At 35.7% G+C, this 15,949-nt stretch overlaps 1 protein-coding gene across 4 annotated transcripts in view; it reads left to right on the top strand.

Annotated features, from left to right (window-relative positions):
* The window catches only part of LRBA (LPS responsive beige-like anchor protein), a 571,438-nt gene that overhangs the window by 167,892 nt on the left and 387,597 nt on the right, over positions 1-15,949 (top strand). For all 4 annotated transcript variants that reach the window (XM_054029329.1, XM_054029332.1, XM_054029331.1 and 1 more), the window contains exon 35: positions 14,222-14,286. In XM_054029329.1, the coding sequence (XP_053885304.1) occupies positions 14,222-14,286 (65 nt within the window). The remainder of the gene's footprint in view (positions 1-14,221; positions 14,287-15,949) is intronic.

The following is a 15,949-nucleotide window of genomic DNA, read 5'->3' on the forward strand; positions in this document are numbered from 1 at the left end:
CCGGTAGTGACCGCTGCAGTGAAAGCTGAATGCAAGTTTTCATTCTACCATTCTGTTTGTAGTTGATTATCTTTCCATAACTATTATCTGTGGGGTGAAATTTTCCAGGCTTACTCTCTCCCCCAATGGGGAATGTATGCAAATTAAAGTTTTAAGATGAACAAAAACTGTGTTTGAATATGAAAATGAAGGAAAAATATTTGTAATATTTTTCATACTCTTGTTGCTTAAATTACTGGGGGTAGATAGTTTAAATTTGACAAGGAAATAGTCCTCAGTGAGGAGAGAACTGGCTTACTAACGAAAATTTGTTGAAATTTGACATAGTTATGACATACCAAAAATCACGCTGTGCATTTTGCATTGAGGTGGTGGTTGGGTGATTGTGCTCAGCTAAGGAAGGCCACTCTGGGTACAGTTACAAACTGAAAAAATAGAGGAGGTACGCAGGGGAAGAGGCAGAGTTCTGTGCTTTATTTGCGATCTCTTTTTCAAAGGTAAAAGCCATACAGCTTCTAATATTAACAGTAAAGAGCCTCTCTCTAAAATGTGCAGGAGAGAGGGGGCTCAGTCATGATGTTCTGATAAGGTGAGTAGTGGGATAGGACATTTCAGATTTTAAGCAAATCGTTCCACAATGGAACTTTTTTCTTCATTCAGTAACTTATGAAACTACTTTTAAAAACTCTATAAGAATGCCATGTTAATGAAAAATCTACCATAAGTTACATTTAAGCATTCAGTCTTTAATGCATTTGCATTTCTCCAACTATAGCCATATATGTGTATTTGACATATCTATTAGTGTCGTATATATGAAATGTACTTACTAAACCATTCTTGTGCAGCATGGGACAGAATGACTATGATGGTAACGAGGAAAACTTGCTGGCACACACAGGTCACCTTAGTTAATTTTGTGGTCTGCTTACATGAATTGTACATTAGGAAAACTGCTGCTGGCTGAAAAGTAATTAACGGCACATTTTTATTAAAAAAAAACCTATTACAAGGAGATACATTCTTAGATATAATTTGTATTTTATTTTTCAGGTCATACATGATTATGTAGTTAAACTGTATCAAAAATGAATAAAATGGAGATACATGTGTAACTGTAGCAAATGCAATTTTAACCAGCATGCACAGTAATGCCAGAAGTGCTCCATTTTTGTTTTGGAATTAGTTTTTATATTTGGAGCTTTGTTTCTGCAAAAGAGACTATATGCTTGAAGAATTGAATAGTGCTTTTGAAATACGGATTATATGCCTAGAATGTCTCAAGTACAGTACCACCCTCCCTCCCCAATCCCCTGCTTGAAATAATTTATCATAGAAATTAGAGATGGATAAGACTTTTATGAGGTCATTTTACCAAAGCACACTTGTTCCCTACAGTACATTTTCAAATGAACATAGTGATTATGATTTGAGTTTTTGTTTAGTTATGATTCTTATTAAATACAGTTTATTTATTTCAGTTTTAGGCTCTCTAGGTATGATAGGTTCATTTAAGAGAGAAGAAAGTTAAGTGAAAATCACATGCATAGATTCAGAAAAAGCTTGTTTATGTTTTGACTTACTTTAAAATGTCTATTCAACTTGAAATTATAGCCCATAAAGTGTAAAATTGTGCTGCTCTGTACATATATGATTCATGAATCAATATACATTTATATGTTTAAGGAGGAGTGTAGACTCTTATATAAATGAGAAGCTTGGGGAAAAACAGCTTAATTTTAAATGAAAGTACATTGCTGCACATGTTCAGAACTAGAGGATCATAATTTAGCTATAGAAGCAAGACTTCTCTGAACTAAAAGGCATCCTGTCGCTTCACCAGCACACTAGGACTTAAAAAAACACCACCATTTAAGGTGAATTTTGTGCAGTGAGAGCACACCCTGTGGCTTGGCAGTCTAGTCAGAAGGATGATATCATGCTGGCTTTCTAACTAGAACTTTGAACAATATTCTCATGGGTGGTAAATGTAAAACAAAGTAATATCAACTGGCACTTAATTCTGTGAGCTCCCTGCTGATTGGGCTATGCAGTGAAATGGAACTCTTCCTGAGAGGAAATCAGCCTATAAGTGTGGAGACCTCTGAAAATAAAGTGTGCTTTAATTTGACACCCTGCTGTTTTACAGATAGTCTGTTATATTTGAGACTATGGAGAGAGAGGCTAGTGAAGGGACAAGTCCAAGATTATGAAAAGTCCAGAGTATAGAAACACTTGTCTCTGGCTTTACACTGATTAAAAGAACTATTTTGCTTACATGTTATCTGACCACATTCATTCTTGATGTTTTCAATACAGTTGTTAAAAAAAAATAAAAAAAAAATTCAAGATTGGATGGAAAATGGTCTGTGGCCTGAATGTTATGCTAGAGGAAGAACTGGTCTAGTGGTTAAACCAGACTTAATGTTTAACCCTTGGTCATGTCACTCAAACCTTCTTTGCCTCAGTTTTCATATCTGTGAAATAGGGATAACATCTAACCCACTCAAGGAATGTTTGTGAGGTTAATTAATTAATCTTCATAAAATGCTTTGAGATCCTTCATGAAAGCAGCATAATCTTATAATTCACAAATGGTGTTGCCACAAGTAGGAAACTGGGGTGCATCTCTGCCACATATCAGATCTCCACTGTTCATAAAAATGATCCAAAATTAGGGAGGGGGAAATCAGTTTTACTTCCTCCAGAGCCCTTTGTTTTTATGTAAGGAATTGCTTATATTCATCTCCTCATATGTAAGGGAAATTTTTGTTTTCTTAAACTTTGTACCAGATAAGTCTAGCAGAGACTAGTTTGCTAGTGCATCCCAGCATGATTGTTTATCATGTTTATTGTGGTAGTGTGTAGATGCTAACCGAGAATGGGTCTCTATTGTGCTAGGCACTGTACAAACATGGAATAAGAGACAATTGTTGTGTGGAAGAGCTTAGTATAAATAGACAAGACAGACAAAGGATAGGGGAAAGGAATAGAACACAGAGGCAGAATCAACAGTGTGATGATGGCAAATTTCATGTTAGTTGTACAACTTTTTTTTGTTTGTGTTTAAATTCTTTTATTGCAGTTTTGTAGATTGAAAGACAAAAGAAAGGGGGAGGGCTGGAGACGATGAGGGTAGTGATCCAGGGAAGGGTTGCATACCTGTGTGTCCTAAAGAGCTATTCATTCAAATATATGGGTAGTACTGATACCTGGTGACAGCCAGTCTTGTGCATGTTTTTTTTTTTTTGTAATGAATTTGTTTATAAGGATTTATATTAAGACAAAAATTTGAGGGGTGGGGAAGGGGTAATAGGGAAGAACTCTTTTATGATTTTTAAGCTATTTACCAGGGACTGTCTTGAATGCTGCCTTACTTAGTTAAACCTTATTTAACATTGGGCAGGACAATTGCTGCTGCTCTGTTGTCTCTGGAAGTTGTTCTGGGCGATATCAGTCTGTCACCATCAATGCAGCTGTACAGCTATAAGTGTGTTATGGTTTGCCAAGCCTTGTAATTAACAATCTGCCATTTGCAAGGCAGACTGGACTAATTTTACAAAATCTCAAGAATTAAAATGGGTTGCCCAGCAAAATGAACACTGATATCAACAAGTAGTAATTGTCTTAACACAATTTAGCCAGCCCTGGATTTGCTTCCCTTTCTAAAAAAATAAAAATTGTGCATTTACTATGTCTCACCCACAACTTCTTTATGTAGAACCATTTCTTTTTTCTTTCCTGGGTTTTTCACTCAACCTGTCCTTTTTCCTCATTGGTTTTCCTAACTACTTTTCCTTCCCTAATTTTTCCCCTTAATTATGTTGCACCTTTATCTCCCGTAGAACTATTTGACACCCGGAGTCCTGCACTGATATTGAGGATTACAGCTCGGTTTAGCTAATAGCCTAGCTATTCTTCTTCTCATGCTCCTGCCTCCTCTCTCAGCATTAACAATAGCTGGTGAAGAAAGAACCTGGGGAGGAACCTCTGCAGTAGGGAAGCTTTGCTGCTAGTTGAACTCAATCCTGACCCCTGATGACATTGCCTGAGGAGTCATGGCAACAGCTAGCTAGAGAGAAAGGGAGACCAGGTAGCTTGCCCACTGCCTCTTCTCTCTCAGGCAATGGATCTAAAACCAGTAATCCATGGATTCAGTTTTATCCAAATCTATAGTCTGTCGCTGGCTCTGGATGGCAGAGGGATTAGTATTTAGCACAGAGCAGTCTGTCACTTCTTAATGTGATCTTGTTTTTATGGATGTAATGATACTTCTCAAGTAATGATTTAGAGTATTGTGTATAAATTAAACTACAAACACCTTTTGTATAAATATTCCACCTTTTAAAATCAGGTTTTAAAATAGCTATAATATAGAGGATTTTATCAGGGAGTTCTGGTGACACAGACCTGGAGCTATAGTGATTGTCACCAGACCCTGCTGAATGAGCAGTAACCTTATATTACATGGTTGCCTTTTTTTGGTAATTTTATATGAACATTCTGTTGGTAAGAGTTAATTAATTTTCTATTCCAAGATCTCTGCTTAGAAATATTGTGCACTACCACAGATTACATTGGCTCAACCTATTGTAAGATCTTGTGGAGGTATGAAATTAATGTCACCACTGTGTGTGTGTGTGTGTGTACATATTTAATGTAGTAAGTGTCTGTCAGGACAAATTTGTGCAGAGCAAGGAAAAAGTCAATTACCTGTTACTCTTTAAAATTCTCATTGTATAACTGATGGGTATTGTTTTGCAGGATGTAATTGTACTTAGTATTTTACTGAATAATCTAGTACTTCAGTAAGCAGGTTAACACAATTTTAAATGCATGAAGTTTGTTTTCAGAATCTATAAAAGCTTGAGAGTTGAACTCTAATTTTAGGTATTGAAATTAAATTCTCATTATAACGTAATCTTAGGTATTTACCACATAACTTAATGCCAGTTTATAGGAAGCACTGTTCACAATGGAATACCCCAAATGGTTAAACAGCAGGGGAGTCTTCTGCTTTTAGTTAAAAACTCCTTATTGTATGGCTTATTTACTACTTGTTTAATTCTTAATGTAGTGTGCTGTGGAATTGAGCATGCAAAAGTCAGCAGAAAGAGTTCTGTTTTCTGTGTCTAAGGCTATTACTTGCTGTACAATAATAAAGGCACTATTTTATTGGGTTAGTTGTAATTAACTTCAGCACTAGGCATTGATATAAATCATTCTTAATCTGTTTTCTTTACATTTTCATTCTCTTTAACTGGTTTAACATAGTTGCTTTCTGTCGTCTTTTTACATAAGGACTAGGGTTGTAATTGCTTTTTTGAATTAGGCTGTCAGAAGCTAATGTGCATGTTGATCCAGGAATTGATTAAGGAACACTAATGAATTTCATATAACACTTTTAAAAGATTTGTTACTGTGTAATAAATATTCTGTAGTAGTGATCTGTTTTTACCTTCTTGGAATTCAATACATACAGTGTTATCAGGGTATATAACTGGCAAATATTTCAGTATACGAAACATTGATTCCATAACATGATTAAAATGTTAAAAAAATACCTTTCTAATGCAAATAAAATATATCTACTTGTCAAAAAAGCACAGAAAGCGAGATGGGACAAGGATAGCTGCTTTCTTAAGATAAACTGTGTTCCACACTTCTACAAATGTTTCATTGTGGTGTTAACATTTTTTTCCTCCTCTTTTCTCTGTCCTTTGCTCAATGTTAATTTGATACTTATTGGGCCAAATACATTTTTTAAAACTGATGTGTTGATATTTTTTTGGATACATCCTTGACATTTCCAACTACTCATATTGCTATTGGTTTAAAAACATCAGCAGAATTGAAAAGAACGTTAGTCAAGTCAGTTCTCAGTACCTTTAATTTTTTTTTCCAGTTCTTGCATTTTTCAGGAGATTATGTACACACACAGACATAATAAATATCTTTGGATGTCATTATTTCACATGTACTTAATAGAATCAACTTAATTTCATACCAAATCCAAATATTTTAAAAATTCTGATTTCATCTATGTTTTAAACAATTTTTTACCCAGTGATATATTCACTTTTCTGCCACCTTATTAAAATTGCTTAATACAAAAGCTTTAGTTGTACACTACCACTAGCTACTTTGCTTTTTGTGTTTAAAAAAAAAAGGTATTTTTAATGGAATGCAAGCAATAAATACTTTTTATTGTATCTGAGTGCATTTGATAGTTTTAAAGTCTTATAAAAATAATTAGCTATTTTATATAGTTCCAATGGCAGCCCTGCAAGTTTCCCCTGGAGCAGTCTCTAATGAACAGGCCTTGCTTTTTCCAGTTGGGCTTTCAGATTCCCTAAAGACTTGACTTCAGACCTTGGAGGGCAACAGCTGCCATTTCTCTTGATGACTGGAGTTGCCAAACAGACGGACTATGTACTAATAGGACACATTTTTAGAGCCTCAGTACGTGGACCCTTGATAGAGGCTTAATGATGATCATCTGTTGAGAGCTTGTAGCTGGGTAGGGTTAGAGCAACTTTTATCACCCTTGTTGAAATCAAATCCTCTTTACTGAGTAGTGAGAGAACTTGACTTGGGTAGATTGACGCTAAGTTAAGGCTGTCATAAAGGGGCCATTGTTTAGTATGGAATGATATCATAATGAGTAAATCTTTAAATTAAAAAAAAACTATTGACATTTTTGGTCAAATTTCTTTTAATAATTCACCAACTTTTTACATGCTTGGAACAGCAGTAAATATTTTTTGCAAGGTACTTTGTGTTGTGTAATTGTCAAAATTCAGATCTATTTCTGTGTTGTCTAATTCCTTTTTTGTTAGTTTGTCAATGCTAGATTTTTTTCTTATCATATGCAGGTCTATGCATGATCTACACAAAGTGAGTGAATCTGAAGATTTATTTCTTCAGTACTTTTGTTTTGAAAGACATCACATGCTTTTGTAGCTTTAGAGTTCTTTTATAGAGCTTAACATCTGCTTACACCAATACATACATTTACTTTTAGTGTAGAAATTCTAAATAGGGTTTGCCTCTTCAGCTTTATTTGACTTAAAACAGGATGAAATCCTGATCCCAACTCCCAATGACTTCAATGAGGCCAGGATTTCACCCTTGGTGGAGTTGCAGCAACATGTGCCAAACAATTTACTATACTTGGACTCTACATAGATTTGTCTAGGTTGACAATTGTTCAGTTTACTGTATAGTTTTCTCTTCTATGCTATGAAGAATCAGCTAAGATAGTCTGCTACTTTTCACTCTGTTCTTTATTGCTGAGTTTACCAAAGCTTGTAGTAGATGTAGTGCTGAGAGAGTGCTGACATCAAGTGCAAACACTGTTGAAAAGTTCTTGATAGTTTACTTTAGGCACTTTAAAGATTACTATATCTCTCCATGAGCAAGTTTTTTGTGCAGATTTGACCTTTAGTCTAGTGTATAATATGTGTCCTAGCCATATGTTAACACATTTTCTCACCCTGTTCCTTTCCTGGCTCATTCACATTTGTCAGGGTTGAAGTCATCCTTCTCACTTTTTTCGTTATTGAAATAAATGATTAAAACTTCCCATAACTTATATAGCAAAGGATGAAGTATCTACTGATTTGCCACCTTTTTTTCCTCACTTCTGGATTTAAATTTCAAACACACTGGAAAATGCTTTGAAAATACAAATATGTAGCAGTGGAGATATTTATATAACTTATTAAAAAAATCTGATGGTGGGAGGGGGGGATTATCCAAAAGCCATTGGTAGTGCATTTTTCAAATTTAAAATAAATCAGTTCCCATTTTATTTATTTATTATATATATCTGGCTGAAGATGTACACATTTGCTTAGTAATGAAATTGTTTAATTAGATGTACAGAATTTTGATATAATTAATAGTATAACATACAAATGTTCTAATTTGAAACATACTTGGAATAACTGCTTCCTAAAGTGTGAAGATGAAAATTGTGGTTACATACAAATGTTCTTTGTCCCCGTTTCAAGTAATATTTAATATTTTTTTAACCTGTTTCATCACTATCATAAAGGAGAGTCCTTGGACTTTGTCAGTGATGATGTTACCAGATTAGAGAGAGATGTCAGATTAAAGAGGGGTCTGTGTATAACACACACACACACACACACACACACACACACACACACACACACACACACACACACACAGTTAAGTGTATTCTTGATATTGACTGAAAAGTGAGGGATGGCAGCATCTCATCTGTGTAAATTTTCCCATATATAAGTATGAAATTGAATCAAAACTTCATTCACTATACTGGAGTGTCAATAAGAAGTGGGATCATATATTTGTGCAGAAGGAAAAGCATGACATTTGTTTCAGTATTATAACCTACTCCTATTTTTGTCCAGTCTGTGGCCTTTGAGGCTGTGGCCCTTGAAAGCCTGTGTTTTAAGAAAATGTGTGCTTGATTATGACTTGAAAATGTGTCCTAAACCATAGCCTCCATCTTTTTAGCTGAACTGTTCAAATCAGCCCCATTATTAGGAGAAGCACTCTAAGCAGTTGCTATCTCCTCTGTACTGTAAGCTGCTTAGCAGCTTCCCTGTTGGCTACCTGTTGCACCAGACAACAGGGAGGAGGAGAGTAGTTGTGCTTGCTCTATTGCCAGTCTGCTGAAGCCCCAGGGAAAGCAGAATGGAGCTTTGCTGGCTGTATCTGAGCCTAGGAGAGCACTTAGCAAAGGATGGCTCCGCTCTCTACACAACTGCTCTGGAGCCTCAGAAAGGTGAAAGAAGAGAAGTTGAGAACCAGCAACTAGTTGTATTTCCCTGATTCTCTGCCTCAGTCCTAGTTTAGATTTCAGCAGCCTAAGGGCTGGCAAAGGTCCTCTAGGGACCACACAACAGCTGGGGATAACCACAGGGCACCGCAGTGCAGCTACTTCCACCTCACCCTTGCCATGTGCGCTACATCATGAGCTGCAGAGAAGGCAGTGTAGGACATAGCAGTGCCAGCTCTGTCTGCTAAAGGGCACCCCATGCCATACGTATCCCCATGCCACGGGCTTATGGGTTCTTTTACTGCCTAAGTAGCAAAAGGGAGCAGAGAATCTGCTTTTGAGTATTGACCATTTAAAAAATATTTCAGCCATCAGGCCAGAAACGTTGGATATCACTAGTCTAAGAGGCATTTTTCTGAATTCTCCTTTTTCTTAGATAGACATCCTTTTATTGTGCTTACTGAAAGTACGGAAATATAAGTGTTAAAGAGTATTCATCTCCTTTACAATGGTATTGATGCTATCAAATGGCTACTGGTGCATCTTTGAAATAAAAGGTTTGTACAGATGTTTAAAGGCGTCTCCTGTTCACCAAGTGGGAGCTTTGGTGGGATTGGCAAAAGGAATGGACCCCATGATGGGGGAAGGTCCCAGAGCTCAGGCTCCTGAGGCTGAATGTTTACATCTCAATTAGGCAGCCCTGTAGCCCAGGCCCGAGTCAGCTGGCACAGGCCTGCTGTGGCTAATTGCAGTGTACACATACACATAGACTAGAGGCCAGCATATGGTACCCACAGAGCCAAGAAGTTTTTGGCCGGGACTTGATGTGCTATGCAGGGTGGACTTGTTAATTTCTATGTCTTGTACAAATTGCGGCCTTTTATTTAAAGCACTGAACTCTTCAGCAAAGAAATGGTGGCACAGGGGGATTCTGACAATTACTTCCACCAGTAACTTGAATTGGTGAGGTTGGAAGAGAAGCTAGGATAGCCTACTTTTAGGCCTTGTCTAAATAGGATAATTTTTGTAAGCATGAGCAAACACATTTAAAAACCTTTGTGTTGGCAGGACAACTTGTATTTTAACAAGTTAGTTGGTCAAGGCTAACACTAGGCTCCACCCATATGTGCTTCTTGTGTTATATGATAGCGTTCAGGACAAGCACGCTTTCTGACGTAAACATCTCTGCAATTTTTGGTATAACTAGTGGGAAGGGCACCAAAACGTTTTCTTTCTTACGCTCTTCTCTGGATAGGATTCATGAGCATGATATGACAGCTAGAATTGGATTCAGAAAAGAGGGTGTGAAAGAAAGTGTTTTGGTGCCCTTCCCATTAGCTGTACCAAAAATTGCAGTGATTTTATTTTATATATATAATATAAAAAAAATTTTTTGATTGCCATTGGGTCACTTATTCTTAGTTACATGTTTGTGGCTTCAATAAATCTGCTTTTTCATGTAGTATATGATACTATCAATATGTGTTTATTATTAGATTGGTCATATTCTAAGTACCTGATTAAATCATGAGATGAAAATATGAAGTTTGCCACCTTTTAGTTAGTGACACATTTAATTTGAGCCAAATAATAAATTGGCGAAGAAATCATAAATTCATTACTCCATTTAATTCTATATGAGAACTTACTTTGCAAGTTTATTTACATCAACTGAGAGGTACAGAGTGGTACTCTTAAATTTGCAAGCCCTTCTGTCTATATTGCATGAGTTACTCACTTATTTGTCTTGCTAGTAAATACTCTGAATTTTGATTTATGAATTTGCCCTTTTTTATTAAAATGGAAAGTTTCATAATGTCATAGACATTAAAATTAAATTCCAATTGTGTAAGTGTACTGTAGTAATGTTATTTTTAAAGTTACTGAAATGTTCTGTTTTCCCTTGTCTTCCTCTTTTTTTTCTTTTTTTTCTGCTTCTAAGATTCCCTCCCTCCCCCCTGATACTTTCCAGGGTTATTTTAACCAAGTTATTACAAGAACTTTTTAATCAATTTGTGCATTGTTTGCTCACAAACACTATGGATGAAACAGGGCCAGGATTTCACCCTATACTTTTGTTCTTCGTTTTGAAGAATAGTACTAAGAAGAATGTGCTGTGAATAAACTCAGTCTTGACCCTTAAACAGTATTTTAGTGAGAACAAAATAATTCAAAGAGCAGTACACTTTTATGTACTTCTGCTGTGCTGTAAAGATTACTTGTCTCTGCACTGCTAGTTTTGAATTAATTTTAGGTATACGTTTTAAAAGATTATTAGTGTAAATACAACTTGCTGCTTATCTAACAGCTGATGATGTTGTTCACTTTGTGAGAGAAATAGTTCCCCTACTGTAATGTTGCTGCTGGAGGTGTACCAATATCCTTAATGAAATTGACATTGTTTGGAGTAGTCATAAAACAGCATTTCAAGAAAAGCGATAGTATTTAAAAAACTACAGTGCATTTGGATCACTTTCAGTATACTTATCAAAGTGCTTAAATATCCCATTAAAAGGCTGGTGAAATATTAATTATAAAGTAAGAAATTCCCTCATTAGTCAGAGCATTTGAATAAAATGTAATTTCAGACCCATGGGCTCTTGCCAATGCTTATTAATATTTTCATTGGAGCCAATGCTTATGATGGTGTTCAATGCTTCTCTTCTTTTCTGCTTCATTGTACACTGACCAAGAGCATTAGAAGTAGCTTATGTCTGCTAGAGAGTAAACATTTATAGCCATAGGAAATGATAGTCAATTAAGTACAGCTTAGAACAAGTATGAAATTATTGACTTTGTTGATCTCTTCTTGTAGTCCTTCCTTTTCAAAGTGCTTAAATGTGTTGTATAGTTATTTAGTTGCATTAGCGGTTGAGTTTGAGCCTTTTAACATGTTTTTCATCAGTACCTTTGGGAGATGAATAACTAAGATCTTGGTATAACAATGCAGGATGCATAGTGAATATAATTGTTGTAGAGGGTGTATATGCTGTGGTGAAATATTGAATTGATCATGAAAGACGATGACCATTAAGCTTCTCTTTCAACTATTAAAGCTTGCTTTAGGGCGTGTTCAGCTGTGGTTTATGAAATTGTTTAGACTAACGCCTCCTTTGATAATTGTTTCTGATGTGGAGAAAAATGCTGAAAGATACAATGATAAATGCACGTTCTCTTCACTTTTGGCAACTTCCATCTTCACCAATTAAGTTTTAAAGCATTGCAGTGCTATTCAAGAAGAAAGCCATTATTAGCATGAAGAAACAGATGGACAATGTCATAAACAGAAAAATAATTCTTTAATTTGCTTTTCCTTCTGTAAAGTTTGTGGAGAACCCTATATACTACATTATCTTTGTTAGACAATGTTAAATATTTACAGCTTGATTTAAGATGAAAAAAGCTTTTGTGTATTAATTCATTATGGTGGGGGGTTTGTTGATAATATTAACAGCACCCAAAAGTGTGCTAGGTGTTTCCTAATAAAGAGGAGTAATACTTAGCTCAAGATGCTTACAAACTATTTTAAAACAATGCAGTGAGGGTAATAAGATACTAGGGAGGCCTAGGGGAAGTAGGACAGGAGCAACATGAGCAGGATTTACATGATAACAATGAAAGCTAGTGCAAACAATGATAGCAAAGTGGAGAAAAAAAAATTCTAATACAGTGAGTAAGTAGAAGATTTAATTGGTAAGATTATAATTAAAATAGCTTGATAATGGATGTAAGGTACCGAGCTATGATAGTAAAAATTCATTGCACTTCATGAGAAATAATATATGCTAATCCCACTCATTTCACTGAAGATCGCTTTATCCTTGAGCTCTTCAAAACTGTAGTATGTTAATACAATTTACAAAAGTATGTAAGAGCACCTAAGATCTTGAGGAATCAGAACTATGAGAGTTCAGATTTCCCATGTTTTCCCTTTCTTTGATAGCTTGAATTTTAAAAAATCTTGAATTTTGTCTTGCTTGGGATTGGAGGCACAAAGAAACAATACTGTGCTATTGACTTTGTTGTGTGATCTAATCTTTGTGCTAATGATTGTGAGAGAGAATTTAAAATTATACGTGCCATTTTAATAAATGAAACGGAGAAGGAATGTGACTTTTTCACTTGACTCAAAATCAGAAAAAAAAAGTCCTATGCTTTGAAATATTCCATTGCTTTCAAGAAACTTTTGTATTTTCATATTTTCTGTCTATCATGGGAGTGCTGATGAGATTAAAAGGACAATGATGACAGTGCTGAAGTGAGTGATGTGTGATTTTTTTTTTTTTAAGAACATTGTGGATATAAAAATCTAACCAGACCAAACTGCAAAAAATCATGGAAGTTAGATATGGAAAAAAACACATGAGGTCAGGCCATCCCACTGCCATTGAAGAATTGTTCCTTTATAGGGCATTGTCAAGAAAGGGGCTTAAGTTATTGCAGGGGAGATGAACTCTTTTGAGCTCCATGAATAGGAGCATGAATTAGCAAATGAGTTACTGGGCTGTGGGACTTTCATAGGAAAACAATGCATTGGGAGGTGTGCTATTACACGATAGGGCCCCATTAAACGTAATGTGAATATATAGTATATGTAACATTCCTGCCACTGCTGCTATTTAGGCTATGTCTACACTACAGTTTACGTTGGCATAATTTATGTCACTTGTGCGGGGGGTGGTGGTGAATAAATCACCCCCCTGAGCGACATAAGTTATGCTGACATAAGCACTGGTGTGCACAGCGCTATGTTGGTGGGAGAGCTTCTCCCGCCAACATAGCTTCTGTCAATTGTGGGGGCTGGAGTAGCTAAGCCAATGGGAGAGATCTCTCCAGTCGGCTTAAAGTGGCTACCTTAGAGAGCTTACAGCGCCGCAGTAAATTCTCTAGTGTAGCCATGCCTTAGAAAAATGTTAATATGTACAAAAATCTGGAAAGATAGCAGGTCTCCATGATCTAATATTTGATAACATGAAAATATAGGACTGATTTTGGAAGAGAGGGAGTTGGTGTTATACCTTTGAGAGAAGATGGCATCAGTGTTGCCAGTATATAACCAATATGTATGTAAAGTAATCCTTTGGACAATAAGGAAAATCATACTATATTTGAAATAATATGGCTTAAAAATGAAACTGAAAGAAATGTAACCAACACATGGACTACATTGCCTAGATTCACTGAAGCAGAGACTAGTACATCAGTGAACTAGAGGAATTAGGAGACCTGTTTGAAATTAGAGTGTGACATCACATGATGTTAAATAGGAAAATAAACTGGAGTGAAAAGAAATATGTAATCTGTTTTTTTCAGGGATCTCGTCTCTTGACTTGATGACATGGCTTTCTCCTCAAATAATTATAGTCGGATAATTCTGCTTAGAATATGTAAGTTGTTGTTTCACCTATATTTATAAAACTAAGTCTTCCGCTTCTTTCTTTTACTTTACAGGAGTGGCAGAACTCAATACAGAAGAATGCAGGCATAGCATTTATTGAACTTGTCAACGAAGGAAGGTAACTTCTGTGTTTTATGTCACAGCATTTGATGGCTCCCTGATCATAGCTTTCAGCACATTGTGAGGTTTGAGACTTTTGATCTGCAAATACTAGTATTTTTCTCTGGTTTATGATGCAAATCAGTAGTTCAGTTCTCCTTTGAATAATCATTTTGAGTTTTACAAACATAACTTTGCATTCCTTAATACTCTTGATAGTTGTAATATTAAAATATGGCACTTTACAGAATCTTAACAGTTTCTTCCTATAGTTTTTTTTTAATAAGGATTCTATCTCATCAGTGTCTTATGGATTTTCTTTCTTCCTCTTTGTGTGGACTCATATCACTGATAATATAATTTTTATTAGCTAATCTTTTGTGTATGGGAGGGTGGGGGAGTTGTAACTGAGAATTGTAACACTAACTTTTGTTTAATTTATTTAGTGCTTATTCCTTTTATAACCCAAGTAGGACAGAAGTGCATAATATAATGTATTACTTTAAATATATATACAAAACCCTCTTAATATTACCGATGATGTTTAATACTCAATCAATATCTATATAATATTGCTGAGATTTATGGAAAATGACAGAGCAGTTGACAGGGGCATGATCTTTGACTTGCAGTGGCACTCATCAGAATTATCAATATTTCCTTCATTAGGAATTGATTGTTAAAGCAGGCCAAAAGCAATATTTACTTTTTGCTAAAAAGCTTTAGCTAGTTAACTGTGGAACAATGTGACAAAGGCAATTTTTATTTAAATAAAAAAGATTCCTGTTACCTGGTAACTAAAGAGAATGAGAATCAGTCATAGTAGAAAATGAACTTTGCAGTAGCAGGGCAGATACTGAGATGCGATGAAACAAACGGAATGAAAAACAGCTGAAAAAATTTTCTTTTAGTATGTCATGTGAAATTTATCAGATGTGTCAAACCTAATACAATAGAAAGTAATCTTTCAACTTCTTAGGAGTAGGGGAAGTGGCTATTTAAGATGTTTCTTTTAAAATTTATAGAGATTCTCAAGAGGTGCAAAAGTAATGACTGTCATAATGAATGAGTTTACTTGGGTTTATGTCAAGAGAAACACCATTCTGAGGTGGATAGGAACACACTACTAGTCTTCATCCCAAGGGCCAAAGAAAAGTAACAAGGGTGTTCAGTTACAGTAGTAAGATCTAGCCTGTAGTTGTTTCTTATTATGCAGCTCTGACCTGCCTTGACCTGATTTATAGAGTGCCTACTATAAATATGGCCCTTGTTTAACGTTTTATTAGTATAGATAACATCTAGATCCTTCACGCCTGTAAGCAACAAGGTAAGGTTCATCTGGGCAGGATGGGTGTCATTAATCAATTACTAAGGCTGTGCACTAAGGAGCATTTACCTAGTAGATAGTCACCTCATCTAAATCAGGTTTTCAGAAGCTCTTCTTGCTGTAAAGGTGTTAATTAGACCATTTTCTTTTTGAAAACTATAAAACCATGTAAATAGATGGACTCTCCCTCCACTCTACCCTCCCAAGTACATTCCCTTAATAATTTATGGCTTAGACTTGGCAAAACAGTTATGTCACACTCAGGGACAAATGATTCTTTGAAGACCAGTAAGTGTGTTTTTGTTTAGCAGAAAATGTCTTATTGTCACTTCGTTCTGTGGCTGACTCAAATGAC

Source organism: Malaclemys terrapin, chromosome 5 (assembly GCF_027887155.1).
Source record: "Malaclemys terrapin pileata isolate rMalTer1 chromosome 5, rMalTer1.hap1, whole genome shotgun sequence".
NCBI lineage: Eukaryota > Metazoa > Chordata > Testudines > Emydidae > Malaclemys > Malaclemys terrapin.